Source organism: Bos taurus, chromosome 24, assembly GCF_002263795.3.
Source record: "Bos taurus isolate L1 Dominette 01449 registration number 42190680 breed Hereford chromosome 24, ARS-UCD2.0, whole genome shotgun sequence".
Taxonomy (NCBI): Eukaryota; Metazoa; Chordata; class Mammalia; order Artiodactyla; family Bovidae; genus Bos; species Bos taurus.
This window is the reverse complement of record NC_037351.1, coordinates 40,014,174-40,040,017: the sequence shown is the minus strand read 5'-3', so window position 1 is coordinate 40,040,017 and position 25,844 is coordinate 40,014,174. Positions and strand designations below refer to the sequence as shown.

The 25,844-nt window shown below is 42.6% G+C and overlaps 1 protein-coding gene across 3 annotated transcripts in view; it reads left to right on the top strand.

Moving 5' to 3' along the window:
* LAMA1 (laminin subunit alpha 1) overlaps nucleotides 1-25,844 on the top strand; it is a 125,687-nt gene that overhangs the window by 37,243 nt on the left and 62,600 nt on the right. For all 3 annotated transcript variants that reach the window (XM_024984606.1, XM_024984605.2, XM_024984604.2), the window contains exons 4-16: nucleotides 5,180-5,422; nucleotides 6,376-6,555; nucleotides 9,056-9,145; nucleotides 10,183-10,300; nucleotides 11,982-12,160; nucleotides 13,395-13,500; nucleotides 15,567-15,727; nucleotides 16,423-16,563; nucleotides 17,212-17,385; nucleotides 19,001-19,102; nucleotides 20,861-21,072; nucleotides 21,873-21,984; nucleotides 24,721-24,831. In XM_024984606.1, the coding sequence (XP_024840374.1) occupies nucleotides 5,180-5,422; nucleotides 6,376-6,555; nucleotides 9,056-9,145; nucleotides 10,183-10,300; nucleotides 11,982-12,160; nucleotides 13,395-13,500; nucleotides 15,567-15,727; nucleotides 16,423-16,563; nucleotides 17,212-17,385; nucleotides 19,001-19,102; nucleotides 20,861-21,072; nucleotides 21,873-21,984; nucleotides 24,721-24,831 (1,929 nt within the window). The remainder of the gene's footprint in view (nucleotides 1-5,179; nucleotides 5,423-6,375; nucleotides 6,556-9,055; nucleotides 9,146-10,182; nucleotides 10,301-11,981; nucleotides 12,161-13,394; nucleotides 13,501-15,566; nucleotides 15,728-16,422; nucleotides 16,564-17,211; nucleotides 17,386-19,000; nucleotides 19,103-20,860; nucleotides 21,073-21,872; nucleotides 21,985-24,720; nucleotides 24,832-25,844) is intronic.

Genomic DNA, 25,844 nt, shown 5'->3' with positions numbered 1-25,844 from the left:
TGTGTCCTGCATTGGCCAGTGGATTCTTTGCCACCGTGCCACCAGGGAAGTCCCAAATGAACAGTATGATTTATCAAATAGACTGAACTATCTCTTTTCTAAAATGTAATTTGACTACAAAACGAAATCTCTTTTGGGCTTCACAGGTGGTTCAGTGGTTAAGAATGCACATGGCAATGAAGACCCAGTGCAGCCAAAAATAAATAAAATGAATGAAAATTTACAAAACAAACAAACAAAAAACTTAAAAAAAAATCTAAATCTCTTTTGCCTATGAAAAGGTCATTCCCACTGGGTAAGAGAAAGCAATCCTCCATCCACTGTTTCACTATGGCCTGGGAGGCAGATACGTGCTTGTGGGCAGAATTTCCAGCTGGGGTCCTGTGTGGCGTCTGGGCCCCTGCAGTTACACAGCTGAGCTTTCCCGGGAGCAGAGACGCTTGGCCTCCCCAGCACATGTGAGGCTGAGCCCTGATGCTGGAGAATTAGGCTCCGTGTATTGTTCTTATCTCTGCGCCTGAGGTGGATTTAATACATTAAAGATTGAGGCCCACATGAAAGTTCCTGTCTGGATTCCTGTGTCGAAAGCGGTGTTGGGTGTGCGCGTACTTTATTTATGTGGCACTGTTGATGTGCATTCCAGCGATCATTAACAAAGGCCACTCGGTGGAAAACCCTGATGAAAGTGGATTTGAAAGTGGCTGTATCAGCTACAGGTTTTGGCAAGACCTCAGTGACGCTGAATGTAGTGAAAGCCCTGTGTCATCAATTTGTGTTCAGCCAACCTTATATGGAGAGACAAGGCAGTTCAGTCAACCATGCTAAAGAGCGGCAACAGAAATGTCATGGATTTCATTTGGGCAAAGGTTCTATATATTAACAAAGAAGCCTCACTTTTTTTTATATTAGGTGCTAAGACCTGTTTGTCAGCACACAACGGGTGAATTAGACAAGCTTGTGTTCATTTGCTTAGGGCTGCTATAGCCCATACGGAAGACCTGGGGGTTTAAACAGCAGAAATGTGTTAGCAGAGTTCTGGGAACTGGGAGTTCAAGATCAAGGTGCTGGCAGAGTCAGTTCCGTCTGAGATCTCCGCTCTAGGCTTGCAGATGGCCATCTTTTCACTGTGTCCTCACAGGGTTGACCCTCCATGTGTGTATATGGGTCCTAATCGTCTCTTCCTAAAAGCACACCAGTCAGACAGGCTTATGACCTCCCTTGACCTTGATTAACTCTTTAACCTCTATCCGGATACAGTCCCATTCTGAGGTACTAGGGGTTAGGACTTCGGCATTTGGATTTTGGGGAGACGTTTCTGCCAGTAACGTGATTTAACATATTGCATCTAGATGCTTCATAGCCCCCTCTTCCACTTTTGCGGATTTACATCTCATAATCCCTTAGCTTTGGTTTGTTTCCCAGTCTCCAGCTGGGGAACTACTCAGAGATTGTGAGAACAACGCCCAGCGTCATATCTGAAGGCCTTGATCAAGATACTTAAATGATTTGTCCTAAAGTTTTCCCAGTATGTTTGCTCTTCCATTGGATATCATTCTGTGACACGTGACTGACCTCTGTCTAAAAGCCAACAAGGGTCTGATGAAAGCACAAGAACATGATATTGAAACAATTGCTGCTGGTTGAGGTCAGAGATTTGGAACACTGGGTTGGTGTTCACTTGTTGCTCAGCTCAGGGTTTCATTCTTTTCCCTTGCAACCTGCAGAAGCGTGGTTTACATTTTAGTACCTGTGAGATGCTGGGAAGATTACTTAATCTTTCTATGCCTCAGTTTCCTCATCTGTAAAGTAGCGGGAGTAACAGTACGTATTTCATGAGAAGAATATAGTTAGAAAGGTTTGAAGTGCTAGTAGTTCTAATAAAGCACTTAACTTGTTCTCAGCCACAGCAAGTGCTGTGGCTCCGCAGGTAAAGAACCTGCCTGCAATGCAGGAGACACAGGAGACTGGGGTTTGATTCCTGGGTCAGGAAAATCCCCTGAAGAAGAAATGGCAACCTGCTGCAGTATTCTTCCCTGGAGAATTTCATGGACAGAGGAGCCTGACAGGCTGTATAGTCCATGGGTCTCAAAGAGTCGGGCACAACTAAGCAACCGAGCAAACAAAATACAGTAAATCAAAAAGCATATAAATGATAGAATATATGAATTACAAAATTGGGGAAATGTTAAAAAAAAAAAACTCCCCCAAAGAAAAAGCCATGTAATTATGTTCATAGGAGAATTTTCTTGAGATGTTTATGCTCCAGCAGAATAGTGTTTGCCTTATTTTAATTACTGTAAGTGATTTAAATTGATGAAGATGGTTCTAGATTTTTAAACACGGACATTCAGTTCTGGATACAAGCAGTTCTTGATTTTCCTCATTACTGAAATCCAATAACATTATTTTGCTTTTAATATGCTTTAGAAACAGGGGGTGTGCTTTATTGGGGGGAGTTTCTTGTAGGTGAACAAAGTTATTATAATGAGATAGAACTGTCCTTCCCAGGGAATATTTCAGTAGATGAAAGTAAAATATTTTGGTTTATGGTGGGTTAATTTTGAGGAATTGTGTTCCTGGAATTGGTGAGGGCTAAGATGGGGAGAGGCTTAAGACAAAAAACAGAAAACCAACAAGCCCAGAGGTCATATGTAGTTGGACTCATCCAGTACGTAGCCTTTTCAGACTGGCTTCTTGCACTTAGCAATATTCATTTAAGGTTCCTCTATGTCTTTTTGGGGCATTAGAGGTCAATTTTTAAAATTATTAGTACTGAATAATATTCTGTTGTATGGACATCACACCTCCTTTATCCATTCACCTGTGGAAGTTTTCAAGTCCTTTGGGTAAATACCAAGGAGCATGATTGTTAGATTGTATGGTTCAGTACAGTTCAGTTGCTCAGTCATGTCCGACTCTTTGTGACCCCATGAATCGCAGCATGCCAGGCCTCCCTGTCCAAAACCAACTCCCGGAGTTCACCCAGACTCATGTGCATCTAGTCGGTGATGCCATCCAGCCATCTCATCCTGTGTCGTCCGTTCTCCTCCTGCCCCCAATCCTTCCCAGCATCAAGGTCTTTTCCAATGAGTCAACTCTTCCCATGAGGTTGCCAAAGTATTGGAGTTTCAGCCTCAACATCAGTCCTTCCAATGAACACCCAGGACTGGTCTCCTTTAGGATGGACTGGTTGGATCTCTTTGCAGTCCAAGGGACTCTCAAGAGTCTTCTCCAACACCACAGTTCAAAAGCATCAATTCTTCGGCACTCAGCTTTCTTCACAGTCCTACTCTCACATCCATACATGACCACTGGAAAAACCATAGCCTTGACTAGATGGACCTTTGTTGGCAAAGTAATGTCTCTGCTTTTGAATATACTATCTAGGTTGGTCATAACTTTCCTTCCAAGGAGTAAGCGTCTTCTAATTTCATGGCTGCAATCACCATCTGCAGTGATTTTGGAGCCCCAAAAAATAAAGTCTGACACTGTTTCCACTGTTTCCCGATCTATTTCTCATGAAGTGATGGGACCAGATGCCATGATCTTCGTTTTCTGAATGTTGAGCTTTAAGCCAACTTTTTCACTCTCCTCTTTCACTTTCATCAAGAGGCTTTTTAGTTCCTCTTCACTTTCTGCCATAAGGGTGGTGTCATCTGCATATCTGAGGTTACTGATATTTCTCCCAGCAGTCTTGATTCCAGCTTGTGCTTCTTCCAGCCCAGCGTTTCTCATGATGTGCTCTGCATGTAAGTTAAATAAGCAGGGTGACAATATACAGCCTTGATGTACTCCTTTTCCTATTTGGAACCAGTCTGTTGTTCTATGTCCAGTTCTAACTGTTGCTTCCTGATCTGCATATAGGTTTCTCAAGAGGCAGATCAGGTGGTCTGGTATTCCCATCTCTTTCAGAATTTTCCACAGTTTATTGTGATCCACACAGTCAAAGGCTTTGGCATAATGAATAAAGCAGAAATGGATGTTTTTCTGGAACTCTCTTGCTTTTTTGATGATCCAGCGGATGTTGGCAATTTGATCTCTGGTTCCTCTGCCTTTTCTAAAACCAGCTTGAACACTGGAAGTTCACGGTTCATGTATTGCTGAAGCCTGGCTTGGAGAATTTTGAGCATATGATGTGTGTATGTATGAAAACAGGCACTTATTAACATTATTGGGAGAATTTACTAGCATGTGAGATGAGTACAATTGTGCGGTAGTTTGAGCATTCTTTGGCATTGCCTTTCTTTGGGATTGGAATGAAAACTGACCTTTTCCAGTCCTGTGGCCACTGCTGAGTTTTCCAAATTTGCTGGCATATTGAGTGCAGCATTTTCACAGCATCGTCTTTCAGGATTTGAAATAGCTCAACTGGAATTCCATCACCTCTACTATCTTTGTTTGTAGTGATGCTGTCTAAGGCCCACTTGACTTCACATTCCGGGATGTGAATGATCACTCTAGGTGAGTGATCACACCATTGTATGGTTAGATCATATTTAATTTCGTAAGAAATCACCAAACTATCTTCTGAAGTAGCTGCAGCATTTTGCATTTCCACTAGCTCTGAATGAGAGTTCCTGTCACTCCACAACCTCACCAGCATTCCATGCTGTTAGTGGTCTGGATTTTAACCATTATGATAGGTGTGTAGTAAGTTAACTTTTTTTCTCATGTTCAGATGTGTTATCTCCAAATCAATGTATGAGAAATACATTTAACACTACTATTAGTGAAATATATTGCAACTACGACCATTAAGAATCCTGCTGGAAAAAAACATTGAAAACAAGAAAACAGGCACTTATTAACATTATTGGGACTTCCTCGTGGTCCAGTGGTTAAGACTTCATGCTGCCATGCAAGGGGCACAGGTTCCATGTCTGATGGGGGAACTAGATCCCACAAGGTACACAGCACACTCAAAACATATTTTAAAAAGTACACTGCTAATAACAGTAATACAGATTCATTTGTGAACAGTTTGAGTATATTTTGAAAGCAAATGCCACCAGCAAAACATTTACAAGATACATCTCTGATGAACACTTATGAGCAGTTATCTTCAAAAGCAGTAAAAGACACTGGAAGTCCTCATATGGCAGTGCTCTCAAGAGGCACTTTGGTTTCCGAGCACTTGTTGCTGATTATTGATTGAGACTTTTCAATGGCTTTGTTCCAGGTCTTCCAGGTCGCTTATGTCATCATCAAGGCAGCTAATGCCCCTCGACCTGGAAACTGGATCTTGGAACGTTCTGTGGATGGTGTCAAGTTCAGCCCCTGGCAGTACTATGCGGTCAGTGACACGGAATGTTTGACGCATTACAACATCACTCCGAGACGGGGGCCGCCCACCTACAGGGCGGATGACGAAGTCATCTGCACCTCCTATTACTCCAGACTGGTGCCGCTTGAGCACGGAGAGGTAAGGCGCCCCCTACCGGCTGGGAGGTCTGTTTTTCCCCACCTCCAATGACAACACAGCTGTCGTAGGAGCCAAAGCCGAGGACTCAAAATAAATCTCTCCTGGTGCAGATCACAGAGATCTTTAACTATTGAGATTCTGGAGCTGAGGTATCATTGCCTGCTGTCTACTGATTTCATGTTGCCCCCGACACATGTTATTTATTGACTTCTTCCCTTCAAGGTCCCTCAACTTCACTCTGCTGTGATTTAATAATTCATCACGTCCTCCCTGGAGGATCCTTCCCATGACACCAGTGCAACAACATTTGTTGATAGAGCTCCCAGTTTTCTCCAGGAAGTTCTCACTCTCCCTGGGGGTGTTGTGGGTTGGATATGGTTGATGAAGTGTTCCAGTTCCGTGCTCTACATGCCCAGACTGCACACACATCATTAAATCAGAGTGTGATCAAAACCTAGCCGTGCCTTGATAGAATGCCTTAATGAGCTAAAACCACAAAAACCCTCCAAAAAAAGTGCTTTTTCACACAGGAACTCTGCAGCAGGCCCTGCATTGTTTCAAGAGCAGAGATGAGTTGAGAGAGTGGGAGTTACAAAGCTCCCAGGCACCTTTTCCCATCTCCTCAGTCTGTCCTTCACATTTAGACTCTGGTTCACAGATGCCTGCACATCCATGTTAAAATGCTCTCATCACACCAGGAGAAGTGTTCTTGTTTAAAGGTTTCCTACAATCCCTGAGACAGTAGAATGAATGACTTTAATAAACTGAACTTGGGTTGTGATCATTGCTGTTCACAAGTGTCAATGAACATTAGATTCCTATAAGAACCTAGTTATTTGTTTTGATTTTAGATAATATCTGTAAAGATTATGTCCTGAATTTGAACCATCAGAGTTACATTTTTTTGGAATGCTTAAAATGGATATTTCTTTATTTTAATGTTTTATCTTTAGATTCACACATCGTTAATCAATGGCAGACCAAGCTCTGACGATCTTTCACCCAAGTTGCTGGATTTCACTTCTGCACGATACATCCGCCTGCGTTTACAGCGCATCCGAACCCTCAACGCCGATCTTATGACCCTCAGCCACCGGGACCCTAAAGACCTGGACCCTATTGTCACCAGACGAGTAAGTCAGGCCGGGCTCCTGACCTATGGAAAAACTTTATGTCATTTAAGGGAAATAGACATTTCTTCCCTGGTTGGCCTTTTTTCTTATTTTTGTTGACAACATTAAATGCCAACTTTAAATGAGGTAGAAGTTCTGATGTCCTCAGGCCCCCTTGTCTCCACTCATCCGATGACATCGTCTTGCAGGGGATGTAGTGGCCATTTCTTCATTCTGATCTGGCTCCACGACTGACCAAGCAAGTGAGAGTTGTTGGGTTTTTTTTTTTTTTCCACTTAAAAGTTTAAACTTTGAGATATATGTATAGTAAATGTACAAGGTTCGTAGGGACAGACGTTTTCAAACCCCTTGGATAAAGTAGGAATGGGACAACCAAGTTACAGGATAGCTGTATGTTTAATTTTGGGGAATTTACTGAGACATCAAAAGCAGCTATGCCATTCTGCAGCAGTGTGTGAGGGCTCCGGGTACACCACACATGTCCACACTGGGGTGTCGGTCACTGTCACCTCAGCAGTGCTGAAGTGCATGGAGGATTGTCTCCTTGGGTATTTGTATCTCCTTGAGAATTATGTTGAGTTTGTGCTTATTTGTATCTGATCACATTTTTATCCATCTTTAAATTGGGTTAGCTGTATTTTTATTCCTGAGTTATAAATATCTTTACATATCTTGTGTACAAATCCTTTGTCAGATGTGTCTCTACTGAAAATCCATTCTCCGTCCTCTGTCTCTTGCTTATCCACTTTCTTAACTATGACTTTTGATGAGTAGAAGTTTTAATTTTGATAAAATGCAATTTATCATTTTTTCCTCAGAATTAATCTTTCTATTCCTCTCTGAAAAATACTTGTTTACCCCAACTTTACAAAAATATTTTCTGATGCTTTTTTGTAATAGTTTTATAGTTTTAGTTTTCACCCCTATTATCCATTCTTGTTCATTTTTTATTTGGTGTAAGGTAGAAGTTACATGGATTTATTCTCCATGTGCACATACAATTGTTCCACACGACTTGTTGAAAATATATACATTCTTTTTTTCTTTAAAGTATTTTGTGGCCTGTTGAAAATTACTTGACCTTATTTTTGTGGCTGCATTTCTGGACACTGTACTGTTCTGATGATCTGTTTGTCTATCTTTATGCCAATAAGGGTTTTTCTCCATTACTGTAGAAGTCTTGGCGTCAGGTATTGTAACAGTCCACTTCAGTTGTTCTCCAGGATTGGTTAGGCTGTTCCAAGTTCATTGCATTTCCTTATGAGTTTTAGAATCAGTTTGTACATTTCTGCTGAAAGAAAGAAAGAAAGCCTGCTGAGACCTTCGCTGGGAGTCCATTGATTCCATAGATCAAGTAGATCAATTTAGGAGGAATTTTGGAAGACATTTTGGTAGTATTGGATCATCCAGTTCACAAAGGTGCTATACGTCTCCACTTATGTCTGACTTCTTTCACCCCTCTTGGCATTGATCTACTGTTTATCGTCCATCTTTTGTTCAGTTTATTTTTAAGTATTTCATGTTTTTGAATGTTAGTGTTAATGGCTTGCTTTCTAAAATTTGTTTTCCATTTGTTCATTCTAGTATATAGAAGTGTAATTCATTTTTGTTCATCCCGATTTACAAATTCTTGTAGCTTTTGATAGATTTTCTATGTACACAATCATTTTATCTACAAATAAAGACAGTTCAGTCTTACTGTGCCCTCTATTTGCCTTTGACACCCTTTTTCTTGCATTATTGAACTGTACGGGTGACTAAAATGTTGACTAGAAATGGTGAGAGCCGATTTTAGGAGGAAAGTGCTTAACTTTCCACAGTTAGATCCAGGTTTTCCATAGACACACCTTTATTAGACTGAAGAAGCTTGCTTCTGCTTCTGGTTTGCTGAGTTTTTTGAATGATGGTGTTGCCTTCTTTAAAATGCTTTTCCTGCATCTAATGAAAGGATCTTAGTTTTTCTCCTTTATTCTGTTAAAATGGTGATTCACATTTATTGATTTTTACATGTTAAATTAACTCTGCACCCCTGGGATAAGGCCTACTTGGTCATGAGTTATCCTTTTTATATAGTGAAAAAGTGAAAGTCGCTCAGTCATGTATGACTCTTTGCAACTCCATGGATTTCTCTAGTCCATGGAATTCTCTAGGCCAGAATACTGGAGTGGGTAGTTTATATAGGGCTGTATTCAAATTAGGAATATTTTTAGAGTTTTCAGTAGCCTAGGTTTCGAATATGACTGCCTCAGTTTATGATGGAGCCAAGTTGGGAAATTCTTTTTCAACTCCTTTGGTTTCTGTTGATGAGCTAATTTGAACATTATTTACTTTAATTGAACATAAATATTTTATTTATATTTATTTGTGCATGAAATATGATTTAAAAGGTATATGTGTGTTTTTGATTACCAATAGCAACTGAGGTATTTGTGTGGATGTCATTTTCTTTGCACTGAAATAGAAGAGGTTTTAATTTTTTTTAAACTTTCTTTTTCCTTAGTATTATTATTCAATAAAAGACATTTCTGTTGGAGGAATGTGTATCTGTTATGGCCATGCTAGTAGCTGCCCATGGGATGAAGGTACAAAGGTGAGTAGTAGTATCTCACATTTTACTAAAACTTCAGAAGTTGTAGCTATAATGTTGGCATTGCACTTTTTATTTAAGGCAAGTGTTGAAAGTTTTAAAATCATGCCACAAAAAAAGAACTTTTCAGATAATTTAACTGGTTTAATTTTTTAAAGACAGTTTAATTTTGCTTTGGTTGAAGAATACGTTTTAATTAAATCTTTCTAGGAATTATTTTTGTTGCAAAACAAGATATAACATAATATTTGCCATTTTAACCTTTAACTGTAAAATAGTGTCCAATCCAGTGGCCTTTTGAATTTTAAAGCTCTTTTCTGTAAGATAGTAAGTGAAAATCATGTGCAGTTAGAAATTATGCTTATGTTTTTAAGAGTCCCTTCCTCTTTCCTTTCTGTGGTGCTAAATCAAGATAAAACAAAGTTTTCCTGTTTTAGCATCATATTAAATGAAGAAGAGGACATTCTCCTTTCTTCTTCTCTTAAATAACTTACATGGAATTACTTTTTATTTTTTCCAAATCTTTGTTATAATTTAACTCCTGAATAGGATTATTCTCTTATTAATGCTGAAAAATACAGAGATGAATATCAAGAAAGTTATTCAGGAACTTCTCTGGTGGTCCAGTGGGTAAGAGTCTGTGCTCCCAGAGTAGGGGGCCCAGGTTTGATCCCCGGTCAGGGAACTAGATACCGAATTCTACAACTAAGAACCGATGCAGCCAAAATAAATTTTTTTTTTTAAAAGGAAGTTGCTCATAGGAGCTTCCAAACCTTTCAAGTCAACATATCTCTTTTGAAAAGTTTTTGTTAGTTAACCCATGTTAGTTTGTTTTATTTCTTCTCGATTCTGCATGTAATCAGGTTCTATGTTTATTTTTATCTTTAAAAATGAAATACCAATTTCCTTATATGTCACCATATATCCTCAACTGCAAACCCTTGCTATGTATTTGACTGTGATGAATTTTTCTTGAAATAAACTTAAGAAAAGCATGCAGGTCAATTTTCAGATGCAGTTTTATGTTCCTTATCGTCTAGAAATTCCAGTGTCAGTGTGAACATAACACGTGTGGGGACAGATGCAATCGATGCTGCCCTGGGTACCACCAGCAGCCTTGGAGACCCGGCACTGTTTCTTCCGGGAACACGTGTGAAGGTGAGGCCGCTCAGAGGTGCAGGGATGTGGAGTCTTCCCCCTTCGTCTGCTTCAGTTCCCAGTGACTTCATATTTATAGTGTGTAATGGTTTGGAAAAGACCCTGCTGCTGGGAAAAATTGAGGGCAGGAGGAGAAGAGGGTGACAGAGGATGAGATAGTTGAATTGTATCACCGACTCAATGGACATGAACAAACCCAGGGAGATGGTGAAGGACAGGGCAGCCTGACATGTTGCAGTCTGGAGGGCTGTGAAGAGTCAGACACGACTTAGCAACTGAACAACAATAAAATGGTTTTCTTAGATACTCAAGTAACTCCCAAAGCTGCAGACTACTGTCATAAGATGTGAAGGATTGAGACCTGATATATCATTATAATTTACTGTTTATTTGATTTCCCTTACCATGTATTCATTTATTCTGTATTAATTTGGATTTAGATTTTAAATAGTGTATTCACAAGGTTCCAATATCTACAATATATTAAAGCATATTTATATATTTCTATCTCTACCCTTCTCTCTTTGTATTATTTCCTAGTAGGTTCTTCCTGAAATGTTTGTGCAAGTAAAGCATGTTAACACCTTACACAATTTGTGCATAGAATCTAATGTAATGTGCATGTCGATCTGTGCATTGCTTTTATATTTAACAATATATCTTAAAGAAAATCTTTCCATATTAGGGGTATGAAATGCTGCTTTAAAAATAGTTGCACTGGGGAATTTCCCTGCTGGCCCAGTGGCAAAGACTCTGCATTCCCAATTCAGGGGACTCAGGTTCGATCCCTGGTCAGGGAAATAGATCCCACATGCTGCAACGAAGACCTGGTGCAGCCAAATTAATTAATTTTAAAAAATAGTTGCATTGAACTCCATTATATAGATGTACATTCAAAACATATACCTACCTATAGTATTTTGTTTGTTATCAGAGACGGTTAGATAGCATCACCCACTCAATGGACAATTTGAGCAAACCCCAGGAGATAGTGAAGGACAGAGGAACCTGGCATGCTGCAGTCCATGGGGGTCACAATGAGTCACACACAACTTGGCGACTGAACAACAACAGCAAGTCTTCTGTTAACACAGGCAGTGGTACAGTGGTTCACCTTCGTCACTGACAAGTGAGCAGGTGCTTCTGCAGAATGTGATCCCAGGAAAGAGGTTGATGGATCCAGTGGGTGTGCAAACTCATAATTCAGATAGCTATTCCCCAACGCCTCCAGAAGGTGGCCCATGTCCTACAAAATGACTTACTCTATAGTTTTAATTTATAGCCAGGCTTGCCTGGTAGCTCAGCTGGTAAAAAATCCACCTGCAATGCAAGAGACCCTGGTTTAATTCCTGGGTCGGGAAGATTCACTGGAGAAGGGACAGGCTACTCACTCCAGTATTCTTGGGCTTCCCTGGTGGCTCAGCTGGTAAAGAATCCACCTGCAATGCAGGAGACCTGGGTTCGATCCCTGGGTTGGGAAGATCCCCTGGAGAAGGGAAAGGCTACCCATTCCAGTATTCTGGCCTGGAGAATTCCATGGACTGTATAATCCATAGGGTCGCAAAGAGTCAAACACAACTGAGCAACTTTCACTTTCTGCAAAACTTATTTAGGGAAGGAACGCTTGTGTTATCTAGACCACGACGTCTATATTAACTGAGATGTGAAAATATTCTCCTAGAATGCAATTGCCACAATAAAGCCAAAGACTGTTACTATGATGAAGACGTGGCCAATCAGAGGAGAAGCCTGAATATTGCTGGACAGTTCAGAGGAGGAGGGGTTTGCATTGGCTGCCTGCAGAACACCATGGGTGTCAACTGTGAAACCTGTGTGGATGGATATTATAGACCCCACGGGGTAAGAGTGCGGATGGATATTACAGACCCCACGGGGTGAGAGTGCGGATGGGTATTACAGACCCCACGGGGTGAGAGTGCGGAAGGGTATTACAGACCCCACGGGGTGAGAGTGCGGATGGGTATTACAGACCCCACGGGGTGAGAGTGCGGAAGGGTATTACAGACCCCACGGGGTGAGAGTGCGGATGGATATTACAGACCCCGTCGGGTAAGAGTGCCAGCTTTGTGGTAGGAAAGAGCCTCAGACCACCACACAGAACCACAGCACTGGAGACATTTCCTTTTATAACATTTGTCTGTATTCCTTTTTTGACTGAATATTTATTAGGGAGTCTTTTATAATCCAAGCAATTGAAGGCATATAAAGGTGAAAAAGAAACCATTTGTTTTCGAGGAACTTAAAACTTGATTGGGGAGACAGATGTGCCCAATGGTTAACTATGAACTCAGTCACTAATTCAAGGGCTGAAATAGAGTTATAGGCAGTCAGCTGTGAAGATAAGGAAGGTTTTGAGTCCTGACCATTTCTCACTTGTTTTGTTTTCTGGTTCAGAATCCCTCTAGTAAGGGGTATGTGCGTGTAATTATAAGGATTCCAGTTCTTAGGACCTTTCTTAGACTTTGACTCATGATTTTTCTTCTGTCCTTCTACTGGCAGTTGCCCTGGGAATACCTGCCACTTAATCTTTGTTTTTTAGCTTGTAGTGTTCTTCAGTATAGGTATCCTGCTCTATTGTCCTCTTTTCTGGCTCAGAGTAGGATGTTCGGTCACTGCTACTTAATTTGAATTCAGAGCCCCCTGGCTGCATCCTCTCAGAGTTTTGTGATACTCAGTGTTCACGTGGAGGGTCAGCCAATAACTGAAGCAGCTGTCTCCTGCTCAAAGGAAGTGCACACTTCTCACTTGACATGTAGCTGACATGGGAATCCCGTGGTGGCTGGGTTATAGGAGATGCTTCTAAATAACTCCAGGTCACAGCAGAGCTAGGAGGCCTGAGAGCTGTGATAATGGGAAAGGAGGACACTTTGCTAATGATGTCAGCGGCTGTCACCATCAAAAGGATGTTTGGTATTTTCTGGCTTGACCTACACACCCTGGGTACACAAAATCATGGTGATAGTCACATCTGGGATGAAAAATTAACACTTTATCATTGACGTTATTGTCAGTGTTAATGCTAAGATTGCTGTTATTTCTAGCAAGATAATCTAGTACAACCTCTGCCTTTCAGGTGTCTCCTTATGAGGACCACCCTTGTCGCCCCTGTGACTGTGACCCTGTGGGGTCCCTCAATTCTGTCTGTATTAAGGATGACCTTCACTCTGACTTACACAGAGGTACTTGCTTCATTTCTGTGCTCGTAATCGATGTGTGTGTGTGTGTATGTGTGTGTGTGTGTCTGTGTGTGTAAGATTTGCACCTAGCAAGACTGTTATCATTGTGTAATAATTTGGTGATGATTCTCTATTGATGTTTTGCTTATCAAATATTTATGAAGCACCTACTACTATGTGCCAGGCAGTTTTGTAGGACCTGGGAACATATATATATATACAGTTGAACAGATGACCAAGGTCTCTGCTCATAGGCAGACACTAAATGAACAAGTCCACGAATAATATAAAGCCAAGTCTTGATGCCCTGGGCATAAAGCAAAATTACCAATCGTGATGAATTTGAGGAAGGGAGGGGTGGAGATGGTGATGTCAAGGTGACGAAATGACATTTGAGAGGTTAATTGAGCTTTTGATGAAAGAAGAAATGAGGCTCTGTTTCAAGTCATATGTGGAACAGTAAATATCAATCACTGCATTTAGCTCTCAGAAGACAGGCAGAGGCTTAAGCATACATCCCCCTACAACGCAAGCAAATCCTCCAGGTAACCTTGTAAATGTCAGTGTTCTTTCCATTTCCAAAACTGGCAAATGGACGTGCAAATGCCAGAGTCCCCTGAATAGGCTGTATCTGCTCGGAGACCCCTGCGGCCCCCTCCGGTGCTCAGTTGCTGGCAGTGGAAATGGATATTGATCACCTGAGAAGGGTGTGCTCACTGTGGGGCCCGCTGGTTGGGGGTGGTGGTGAATTACAGGAACTACTGATTCATATGGAGAAGGAAATGGCAACCCACTCCAGTGTTCTTGCCTGGAGAATCCCATGGACGGAGAAGCCTGGTAGGCTGCAGTCCATGGGGTCGCACAGAGTTGGACATGACTGAAGCGACTTGGCAGCAGCAGCAGCAGCAGTGATTCATATCTGCAACCCACGATAAGATGATGCTGAAGATGACAGTTACCTTTGATTGGGTTCACTAAAAAATACACATGATTTTAATTTTTAATCATAGCAAGTAAAAGTTATTTACCCACTCCACAGGCAAGGAAACTGTAGCTCAGAGCACTTGAGAAACTTGGCCAAGAGTCTGCAACTTTCAAAGCTGGCATTAAAGCAAAAGACAGTGCTCATCACCCTCCACCACTGGCTTCTGTACGTTTTCCCTAAAAAAGAATTTTCTGATATAATTGCATACAATATACCCATTTAAAGTGTACAGTCCATTGTTTCACCACAATCCAGTATTGGAATATTTCCATCACCCTGTAGAGAAGCCCCCTGACCCATTGGCAGTTTCACTGCCTGTTTCCCTTCACCCCTCCCCTGCCCCGCCCCAGCTCTAGGCAACCACTGAGCTACTTTCTTTCTAGAGATTTGCTTATTCTGGCCATTTCATAGAAATAAAAGCATAGAACATGTGGTCTTTAGTGACTGGCTTCTTTCAGCAATCATACTATTTTCAAATTTCATCCCTGTTGTAGCAGGTCACAGCATTTCATTCTTTTTTTCTTGCTGTATAATACTCCATTGTGTGTGTGTTTAGTTTACTCATTCATCAGTAGATGAATATTTGAGTTGTTTTGACGTTTTGACTATTGTGAATAATGCTGCTATGAGCCTTTGTGTAAAAGTTTTGGGGAAGACATATGTTTCCATTTTTCTTGGGTAGATACTTCAGAGTGGCATCTCTAGATCTTACGGCTACACTATGCTTAGCCTTTCAAGGAGGAACTGAATGGTTTTCACAAGCTACTGCATTATTTTACAGTTACATGTGTTTTCCATCTTTTCTTTCTTTAAACCAGGGGTGGTTGTCAACTATGTTCTATGGGCCATACCTGGCACCACTGTCTTTATAAATAAAGTTTTATTGGAACAAAGCTGTTTCCATCTGTTTATGTACCATCTGTGGCTGCCTTCAAGCCATATGGGCTGAGTTGAATAGTTGCAGCAGAGGCTGGCCAAAAAGCCTACAGTATGTACTCTCTGGCCTTTTATAGAATAGTTGGCTGGCCCCTGCTTTAAACCCTTTTACTTTCCTGTTGGATCATTTTGCCACTTTTCTTTGAAGGGAAGTGGCCAGGTCAGTGTCCATGCAAAGAAGGTTATGCGGGAGAGAAATGTGATCGCTGCCATTTCGGCTATAAGGGTTACCCGGAGTGTGTGTCCTGTGACTGCAACCCAGCTGGCAGTGTGAATGAGGAACCCTGCTCTGAGTCTTGTCTCTGTAAGGTATGTATGACAGTAAATAATCTTGAGCATTCATTTACAAGATGAATAAAGTCCTCTTCAGATTTTAAAATGCTTGAAAGTTTGGAAAACATAGAAGATTTAAGACAAAACGATACGAAAAAGCCATTTCAATATAACAACCAAGCTCTAGATCCTTAGCTTCAGTCTTGAGTACAAAATCAGATGATAATATTTCAGACTATCTGGAAATTGTGACATCATGAGGCTTTGCATTTGTCTTTTTCTTTACCTGTGTCTGGGTCACCAGACATGTTTCCCGATAATGTCATGTTGTTCAGTTGTTCAGTTGTGTTCGACTCTTTGTGACCCCACGTGGCACATCAGGCTCCCCTGTCCTCCTCTATCTCCTGGAGTTTGCCCAAATTCACGTCTATCGAGTCAGTGATGCTACCTAACCAGCTCATCCTCTTCCACCGTCTTCTCCTTTTGCCTTCAGTCTTTCCCAGCATCAGGGTCTCTTCCAATGAGATGGGTTTTCGTATTAGGTGGCCAAAGTATTGGAGCTTCAGCTTCAGCATTAGCCCTTCCAATGAATATTCAGACTTGATTTCCTTTAGGATTGACTTGTTTGATCTCCTTGCTGTCCAAGAGACTCTCCAGGACTGTGTCATGTTCATGTCATTTTATTCTGTCCGTTACTGGTTTCAAAAGCTAATTGTTTGCTTCACTTGCAGGAAAATGTTGAGGGGAGTCACTGTGATCGCTGCAAGCCAGGATTCTATAACTTGGAGGAAAAGAATCCCCAGGGCTGCTCCGAGTGCTTCTGCTTCGGCGTCTCCGACGTTTGTGAAAGCCTCTCCTGGCCCGTCAGCCAGGTGGGGGCACCTTCCGAAAGCTGGGAGATGGGAGTGTGGCAGGTGGCATGGAGATTACGAGGACAGTCAGGGTGTCCTAGCTGTTTGGGGAACAGAGAGTCTGGGGGGTTGGTTTCTAGAGGGACAGCATGCTGGCTCAAGCTTTGGGCTCTTCCCTGACCTCCCTTCTCCTTCCTTGCTAGTGCCTGGGGAGGGGGGATTCTGGTCAATACTTGAGCAGGGCTAAGTGTTCCTGTGGGTGGTCTCCTGTCATCTCTACATAGGTGACAGATTAGGAGGATAGGATCTGGAGGCTTTATATAGGTTTTGGCATTTGGCTAAGAAGTAGGGGACAGCAATGAAGAAGTCAGCATTAGCCAGAGATGTTTTATTCAGTGCATTTATTGAGTTCTTTGCTATTGCTTTAATCTGAGATATATATCCATGGCCTGTACAGTTTTGCTCATCTATTTCTAATTGACCTGGGTTTGGGGGACTGTGACTCATTCTTAGGTTTTCTGGGTCTTTTGACCAGTAGAAGCCACGATGTGTGAACTCCATCCTGGTTGAGCTCTCTGGGGCTGCCCCTTCACTGTGAAGATGCTAGCGCTGGGCTGAGGGAAACCCAAAGGGATCCACACGTCTGAAATTCTTGGATCTTTTTTGAAGGTGAAAGATATGTCTGGGTGGCTGGTCACCGACTTGGTCAGTTCCAACCAGATCCGGTCTCAGGAGGATGCCCTGGGTGGACGTCACCAGATCAGCATCAACAACTCGGCGGTGGAGCAGCGGCTGACTTCCCAGTACTACTGGGCGGCCCCGGAGGCCTACCTGGGAAACAAGGTATCTGTGGTGACGGTGTCTGGGGCAGGGATCTCGAGCACATTCGCGAAGAACTTTGGTTGGCCTTTCACGTAGTCTCGTCATTCTCTTGGGCATTTGGCAGACTATCACATAGTGTTTACTTGCACCTGACTCCCATGGTCTTTTTATCCCTGCTTGACTTTACTACATCATTAAAATACGAACTTGTGTCCTTCCTGGCACCATGGTAAGCCCCTGGTAGGTAGGGGAAGCCTGTCCCCTTCTCCCATACAGACTTTCTGCCTTGCTCTGGGTTCCTGGGTCACCCGGGCCTTTGTGAAGGTCCCTTGCGTCCCTGTTCTGTGGAGTCAGCCGTGTACCAGTTTTATGCTCAGTCCTGTCTGCTTCTTTGCGACCCCAAGGATTGTTGCCTGCTAGGCTCCTCTGTCCATGGGGTTTCCCAGGCAAGAATACCAGAGTGGGTTGCCATTTCCTTCTCCAGAGGATCCTCCCAACCCAGGGATCGAACCCGTGTCTCCTGCTTTGGCAGGCGGGTTCTTTAGTACTGAGCTATCTGGGAAGCCCATACCTGTCTCACTGGGTGTATAGAACATTCCTAGAAAGGGTGTGCAGGGGCCCCCTGCTTCTTTCTCATGATTGTTGCTCACGTGAAGTTCATGTTTAAGAACAGATAGGATCCTTTCCATTGTAAGAAAATGCTCAAAGGGGATTCTACAAAAGTGGGAAGTTGGTTGATATGATTTAACTTCTCCCTTCTGTGACGTGGTCCTGTCCCTCCTCACCAATCACGCACCTTCTCCAGATTCTGATCTGAAAATATATTCAGTGGAATATCCCTCAATGTCTCTGGCTCCCTACTTGCCTTAGCCTCGCCTTTGTTTTAAGTCATGTTGTAGGTTTCATACCATAGTCCATTTCTAGTTAATTTGATGGTTACATTTAAAATTTTATAGCTGTTTTGTATATGTTTAATTGGTGTTTATTTATTTTTTTAATGATTGCTTTTCTGCACTAAATTACAATCTTAGAAGTCATTTTCTGTTTAGAATGAGGTCTTATCACCAAAATTCGGTAGTTTGTATGCCTGGGATCACCTCTCCAATTTTTTTATGGTGCAGAAATTGGCTTCTGAACATTGTGTTGTTGTACCACAGCTGGCAGAAAAAAAAAAAATGTCTCTTTTACATTAAAGGATATGGGGTCAGGGAGAGAGCCCTTAGTCCTTCCTTTGGCTGATCACTCATGTGTCTGTCGTCCTCCCACAAGCACGGTGATGAGACCCAATGTTGAGACCGTAGTCCTGGGGCAAACTCTCCACCCGCTGCAGTTCTTCCATGAAATAAAGGTCTGTTGTTGGACTAACAGAAGTTCATAGTAATTTATCTCATTAGCTCTAAGAAGGACTGCATTTTCTGTGCATTTAAACAATATCCTGCATTTGGTGATGTCCGTTAAACAGAAGATTCGTATAACATGCTTCCTGTCCACTGCCTTAAATGTGAAGTCCTTACGTGCTGGGGCCTCGGGGACGCCTCGCAGCCCAGCAGTTTCCAGATGAGTCCTAAGCACCGTGTCCTCTGACTGCGGGCTATGCTCCCTCCTCTCGGTGCTCACTGTCCCTTCGTGGTTCCAGCTGACGGCCTTCGGTGGATTCCTGAAGTACACAGTGTCCTACGAGGTCCCAGTGGAAGCGGTGGATGGTGACCCCCTGTCTCACGCCGACGTCATCATTAAGGTAATTGCTTTCTTGTCATTGTGCTAGAGCCGAGGGCTTCGTGGGGGGTCAGTTTTATGACTAAAAATGTCTAAGAGGGGGTGCGATGTAGCGAGGAGCTCAGGGCCAGGAGGGCTTTCAGCAATGGTTTGCCTCTCGGGTCCCCTGAGACTAGAAATTTCCAGAACTGCCCGGGGGCCGCACTGTAGCTCTTCCCTTTATCTTGTAGTGGAGTTGTCTATTCACACTCGAAAGGGAGAAGGTTTTCCTCCATGTGGGGACTTCCTGATCGGCCTTGGAGCCCCTCCGCCCCTCCGGTCATGTCCTCCCCACTGAGTGACCAGAGTCTGGCTGGTCACAGAGTCTGGCAGCACAGAGTCTGGCTGTGTGGGGATAGGAGATGTGTCATTGTTTTTATCTCACCTCTGTCCCCTCCATCCCTGTCCTCACTCCCATCACAAAAAGAAACATAACTAATGAGAACCTACTATACAGCACAGGGAATTCTACTCAGTGCTCTGTCGTGACCTGAAGGAAATCCAAAAAAAGAGGGGATATATGTATGCATATAGCTGACTCACTTTGCTGGGCGGCAGAAACTAACACCACATTGTAAAGCAACTGTGTGCTTAGTCGTTCAGTCGTGTCCGATTCTTTGGGACCCCATGGACTGTAGCCCCCAGGCCCCTCTGTCCATGGGGATTCTCCAGGCAAAAAGACCGGAGTGGGTTGCCATGCCCTCCAGGGGGTCTTCCCAACCCTGGTGTCCTGCTTTGGGGGTAGATTCTTTACCATCTGAGTCACCATGGGGTTTCCTAAAAGAAATGCTAATTGTCCTGTCGGTCCTTGAAATTAATTTTACAAGAATTAAATTTTCTAATTAAAATAGGTCTTCTCCTAATTGTTATTTGACAGACTAGGTTAACAAACACTCCATATGAACAAAACCTAAGGTTGTGAAAAAATGAAAAATGGACATTACCCTTGGGGGTACACACATAGGTCAGAAAACACATGATGATAAATGGGCTCCCATCTGATTACTTTTATGACTTTTAAGAAGTGAGCATGACAATGAAATCTTTATTTTCAGTTATTACCCACCAATAAGAGGAAGTTAGGTTCACAGTTTTAGCTCGTGACATAAAGTGAACTAGGAGACAAATCTACATCCATCAGATACAACTAATGGACTGACTTTTAAAATCCAGGCTATCTTGAAAGCTTGCAACATACCAGATATTGGTGTGTATTCTCTAGTGACAGAATGCCAGCAAAGGCCGACAATGAGTAGAACTTGTGGGTTTTTAATAGGTATTTTCTTACATTGCTAGAAATCAGGAGGTTTATTACATGATTGTGTCCAGAAATGAGTTAAGATACTATATTCCAATAAAAATTGCAACAAAACCAAACAAAAAACTCAGCAAGGCCTTGGCCTTTGCTATACCCCTGAAACATTGTAAATCAACTGTACTTCAATTTAAAAAAAGATGAGGGGTATCAGATTGGTTGCTTTGAGGAAAACATGGTCTAGGGCTTGTCTGTGTTTCTTTTCTGAGATTAACAGAGGCATAGTCTTTAGACTTATTATCCAAATTCCTCTGAGAGGAACACAGTGAAATATCTCTGATCCTTTTGGACTAAGGGTTACATGGATATCATTACATGTTTGGCCAAGACATGAAAAGCCAGGTGGCTGAATACAAAATTTGCTTTTCGTGTTTCATCATGAAAATGAATCATCAATGTATTTCCTCCTTGTTTTAAAAATGTTAGGGAAACGGAATCACTTTAAGCACCCAGGCTGAGGGCCTGCTGTTGCAGCCGTACGAAGAGTACTTGAACGTGGTTAGACTGCTGCCAGAGAACTTCCGAGATTTCAAGAGCAAGAGGGAGATAGATCGCGACCAGCTGATGACCGTCCTCGCCAATGTGACCCATCTCTTGATCAGAGCCAACTACAACTCTGCCCAGACAGCTCTTTACAGGTGTGTACTGGAACAGAGGGAAAACTTACAGTGGTCTTGCCTTTTGTACTGTATAGTTTATGAATTGTCTATTTTATGCATTATGTATTTTAAGTTGAATACACTTGATTACTTTCAGGACACAGCTAATGGAGCTGTCTGTCTTGGAGTTATTTTTCATCACTATAATTTTATCAAAAGTGTAAGAAGAGTTGTCCATGACCGATGTATCTAGTAGGAAATAGACTTGGTGTCAGGATCAGAAACTTTCAGGGTGGTTTTCTGAGAAATGAGGGGACAGTTGCCAGCAACATCTCACCTAGTTTTCACCCTCTTGATGTTAATGGGCTTAGATTTTTCACAGCTCGTGAGTTCAGCCTTAGTCATTTTGTTACTTCAAGAAGGTCTGTTTCTGGCAACTCCAGTCAGAACGTGCACAAAGAATACGGCTAAAGCAAACCAAAGGGCACACCCAGTGACAGTCTCTCTGCACTAGAGAGAGTTCAGCTGCCTGGGCTTGTTCTTCTGAAGTTCATTCTTCCGAAGGGGCCCCACGGAGCCGTGCCTCAGCTGTGTTGGGCAGTAGCTCATCTTTTTCTAAATTTTGAAGGCATTTCCAGGGACTAATGACAGCTCCCAGAAAATGTTCTGTTGTGAAAATCTCTCGTTACTTACAACACACTCACCTTTTTAATTAAAAAAAAAAAATCATTTTGTTTGAATTAAACCTTTTTTAGGAATTCGTCTTCTTTGAGGTTCTAGATGCTGCGTGCAAGCGTGTTAAGTTGTGTAACGGGCCCTATCTGTGTGTCTGTTGGTAGGTTGGATTCTGTCTCTCTGGACGTGGCCAGCCCTAACGTCATAGACCTGTCGCTGGCCACAGAGGTGGAGCACTGCGAGTGTCCTCAGGGCTATGCGGGCATCTCCTGCGAGGTGACTCTCCTCCTCCTTCCTGTCTGCTTCCTCTGCTCCTTCCTATGGGGGAAAAATGCGTTGAAGGTGATGTCATGATGTATGTTTGAATTTTAGTTTTGGAAACCCAGTGTTTCTAAGTTTCAGACTTTTGAGGGATCTTGGAATATAGGAAGCACATTGCTTAAAGAAATGTAGGGACTTTCTTGGCTGTCCACTGGTTAAGACTTTGTCTATCAACACAGCAGGTGCAGGTTCGACCCCTGGTCAGGGAGCTAAGATTCTGTGTGCTTCACAGCCAAAAAAAGAGAAAAAACCAAACAGAAGCAACATTGTAACAAATTCAATAAAGACTTTAAAAATGGCCCACATCAAAAAATCTTAAAAAAAATAAATCCGATTTCTCTGAAGCCCCTGGGAATACCCTCATAGGTGTCACTGTCTGGCTTAGTCAATAGGAAAGTTGCAGCACCCAAGCCATGTTTTGCATTCCTAAGGAGGATCGAACTTTGATCATATTTGAATATTTACCAGTTACCAACACTTGACCTGGAAAGCTTTGGCCAAGCCAGCCCTGTGTGGAGACCTTTGATGGCACCCAGCTGTGTTACTTATGTGGGCTCCACATCATATAGTCAGTGTATGAACCTACTCTTACATTCATTGCTAAAAGTAATCTGTTGCTTAAAAATGTTGAGGTATGTTTTGAATTATTTGGACATCCATATTGATAATAACTCTCTCTTACTGAGAACTTTGTATGTATCTGGCACTGTTCTGAGCCCTTTCCACATATTACCCCCATTTAATCCTTACAACAGCCCTGTCAGGTCGGCCCTTCATATGCTTTCTGTTCCGCAGATGAGGAAAGAGACACAGAGAGGTTAAGTACCTTGACGAGGTCACACAGCTAGCAAGCAGTCATATTAAGATTTGAACTTCACCCCTGGCTACTGCCATGAGGTCTTCTCACGTGTCCATGACTGACTGTAATTGTGAACATTTGTCATTGGCTGTGATTTCTTGGCTTGCGCTTTTACAAAGTGAGAACATTTAACTTATAATCTGTTTTTACCTTTACTAACTTTGTAGTTAATAAGGTTGGCCTGAAGCCTCCTGGTGCAGATATTTAATTAAATATTTTTATCTCTATTTTAAATATTTAGAAAAGTATTTTTGGTATGGGGTGGGGACCAAAGAACTTTTTTTTTTTAACATCTCATTTATTTTTAGGACCAACAAGAGTTCATAGGTCCTAATCCCTGTGGGTCTTGTGCTTAACGGAAAAATGACCCTCAGACCACCTCATAGTATGTGGATGTGAGCTTGGGGAGCCACAGGTAGTGCAGAGATAACCGTGGAAGTGGGAGCCTTGCCAGCTAGACTGGAAGGAGTCTGGAGGGCAAGTGGGCGGGGCTTTGGAAGGCAATGTTGGTGTGGGCGGGGCTTTGGAGGGTAAGTGCTCTTGTGGGCGGAGCTTTGGAGGGCAAGTGCTGATGTGGGTGGAGCTTTGGGGGGAAAGTACTAGTGTGGGCAGGGCTTTGGAGGGCAAGTGCTGGTGTGAGTGTGGCTTTGGAGCAAAACTGTGGGTGTGTGTGGGATGATGCTCAGGCAGGAACAGGAAGCTCAAGTCTTCTTTGTCAGGGTTTGTGTCAAGCAGAACTCATTCTGTAATCCAACTCTTGCTCAGAAGCTGACTTAAAGAATCAGGCAGCTGTTCACTGAGAATGGAATTTGGGGGAGCCCTGTAGCTGCCACACAGACCCCCAGGCGGCTGCCTGCTCAATGCCCATCTGTAGAGAGGCCTGCTGTACCCAGGGGAGCATGGCTGTGGGAGGTGATAGGGGACATTCCCAAGATCAGTGTGAATGAAGGCATTATACATTATTACTATAATGAAATGCTCTCTAAGAATCCTTAGAACAATAGAAAACAAGCCCACACCCCCTCGTGCCATGGCCCCAAGGGAGTGTGCCAGCCTCAAATGAATCATTCCCCAGTCTGCACTCTGGATGCATTTCTTGCCTGCTGTCGCCCTGGGTGGCCCATGGACAGGGGTCTTGCAGGTGTGCACACCTGGCGTTGAGTCATTGTATCAGCGCCGAGGACCAGAGCTAATGCTTCATGTTTCAGGTTGCATGTCTGTCAAATGGAGAGTCAATTGCTCAGGGTCACCAGGAGGATGACATGAAGTACAGTGTCTAGGGGACTCCTTGTCCCTGAACCTCCACGTTGTCAGACCAGCAGGAAGACCAAGGGAAGCTCACCTGTAACACTTGTTTTATTAAACTGATGGTATTTGACACAGATGTGCGTTTAACACCATGATAGCAACATTTTATAAATTTTAAGCAAAAGAAAAAATAGTAGAGGGGAAAATATCCTTTCCATTTACATTGAAATGTAAATGACTATTACATGATTTCTAAGAATGTTGCAGTGGAAAACTCCTATGATGTGCGCTGGCTTATTGAATAGCTATTAAGTTGTTGTGTGCATGTTTTCTGCCTTCAAAACATATAAGGAACTGGATTCTGGTGGTAGTTGCACCACTCAGTAAATTTACTGAAAAAAAAAAAATCATTGAATGCTATGCATCATATGGGTGCATTTTATGGCATGTTTGGGCAAAAAAATAAGTTTTCTGTTCCCGGAAGACTGAGTGGTTTTTGTTTCTAACATATTTGGAAAAGGGTGGTTTGCATTTTGCTTAAGAAGTTACCTTCACCTGCATGGTCACCTGTCCTTCTTTTGCAGTCCTGTCTTCCCGGCTATTACCGCGTGGACGGAATACTTTTCGGAGGAATCTGTCAGCCCTGTGAATGCCACGGCCATGCAGCTGAGTGTGATGTTCATGGTGTTTGCTTTGTGAGTCTGAGACCTCATGTGCCCCTCCCCCGCCCTGAAGCCCTGGCTCTGCTCAGAAGTGATTTTTTAAAAAATGCTTCCTCCACAGGGAACATCCCTGCCTTTGTGAACCCCAAAGGAAATCTGGAGGTTTAAGTTTAAGACATAGACTATCTCCTGCTTTTTATTTCTTGTTTTTTTGAAGAAAAGTTGCTTTGGTAATAATAGAAAAAGGAGGTATCATTTCACTGCAGGTTTTTTCTTGGGACAATAAGTAATGATTTCCTTCACAAGACTAAAAAATAACATAAAGGTAGAAAACGCCCACTGATTAAGCAAAGAAGATCAGATCTTTTAAATGCAAATGCTAGTAGATTTTAACATTATATTACATAGTATATCATACGAGGAATAATAAGATATCTGATAATCTCACTCATTTCTGCAATATATAATGCTTCATCATTGTTAGCAGATGAACTCTGCGAACAAGTCCCTCTTTCGTGCAGTAGAAGTTGAAACAGGGCTTAACAAATGTGTGGTTAATCTTGAGAATGAACTTTGGGGCAGATACAGGGCAAGACGTATTTTAACTTCAGTCAGGAATTCTTTTAGGCTCTTGTGCCCCCACACTCCTGGGCTCTAATGGATTCACCGCTCAGAGACGGAATGAATGTGTATGGTAATCAACTGAATCCTATTCACCGGCACAGCACAGAGGGAGGTTCATGCTTTTTCCCTAAGAGATTGATTGAGTAGCAGGGCAGGGAAAATTTAATGATCATGGGGAAGACCTCGGCGTGGTGCCGCCCATTGCTTATTCTCTCTGGAGCCTCATTTTTCTGTTTCTCTGGAAGGACAGCTTTCATTTAGCTCTTTGTCCGTGTCTTTGTTCTCTATAAGTGAAGTGTCTGTAGGGTGGCGTGGAAGGATGGCTTGCACGCAGACTCAGTCTTTCCACTATAAGTTCCTCCAGCTCAGCTTCCCATTGCTTAATGAGGTGGTTGTTCCTTTAAAAGCTCTCTCCCTCTTCC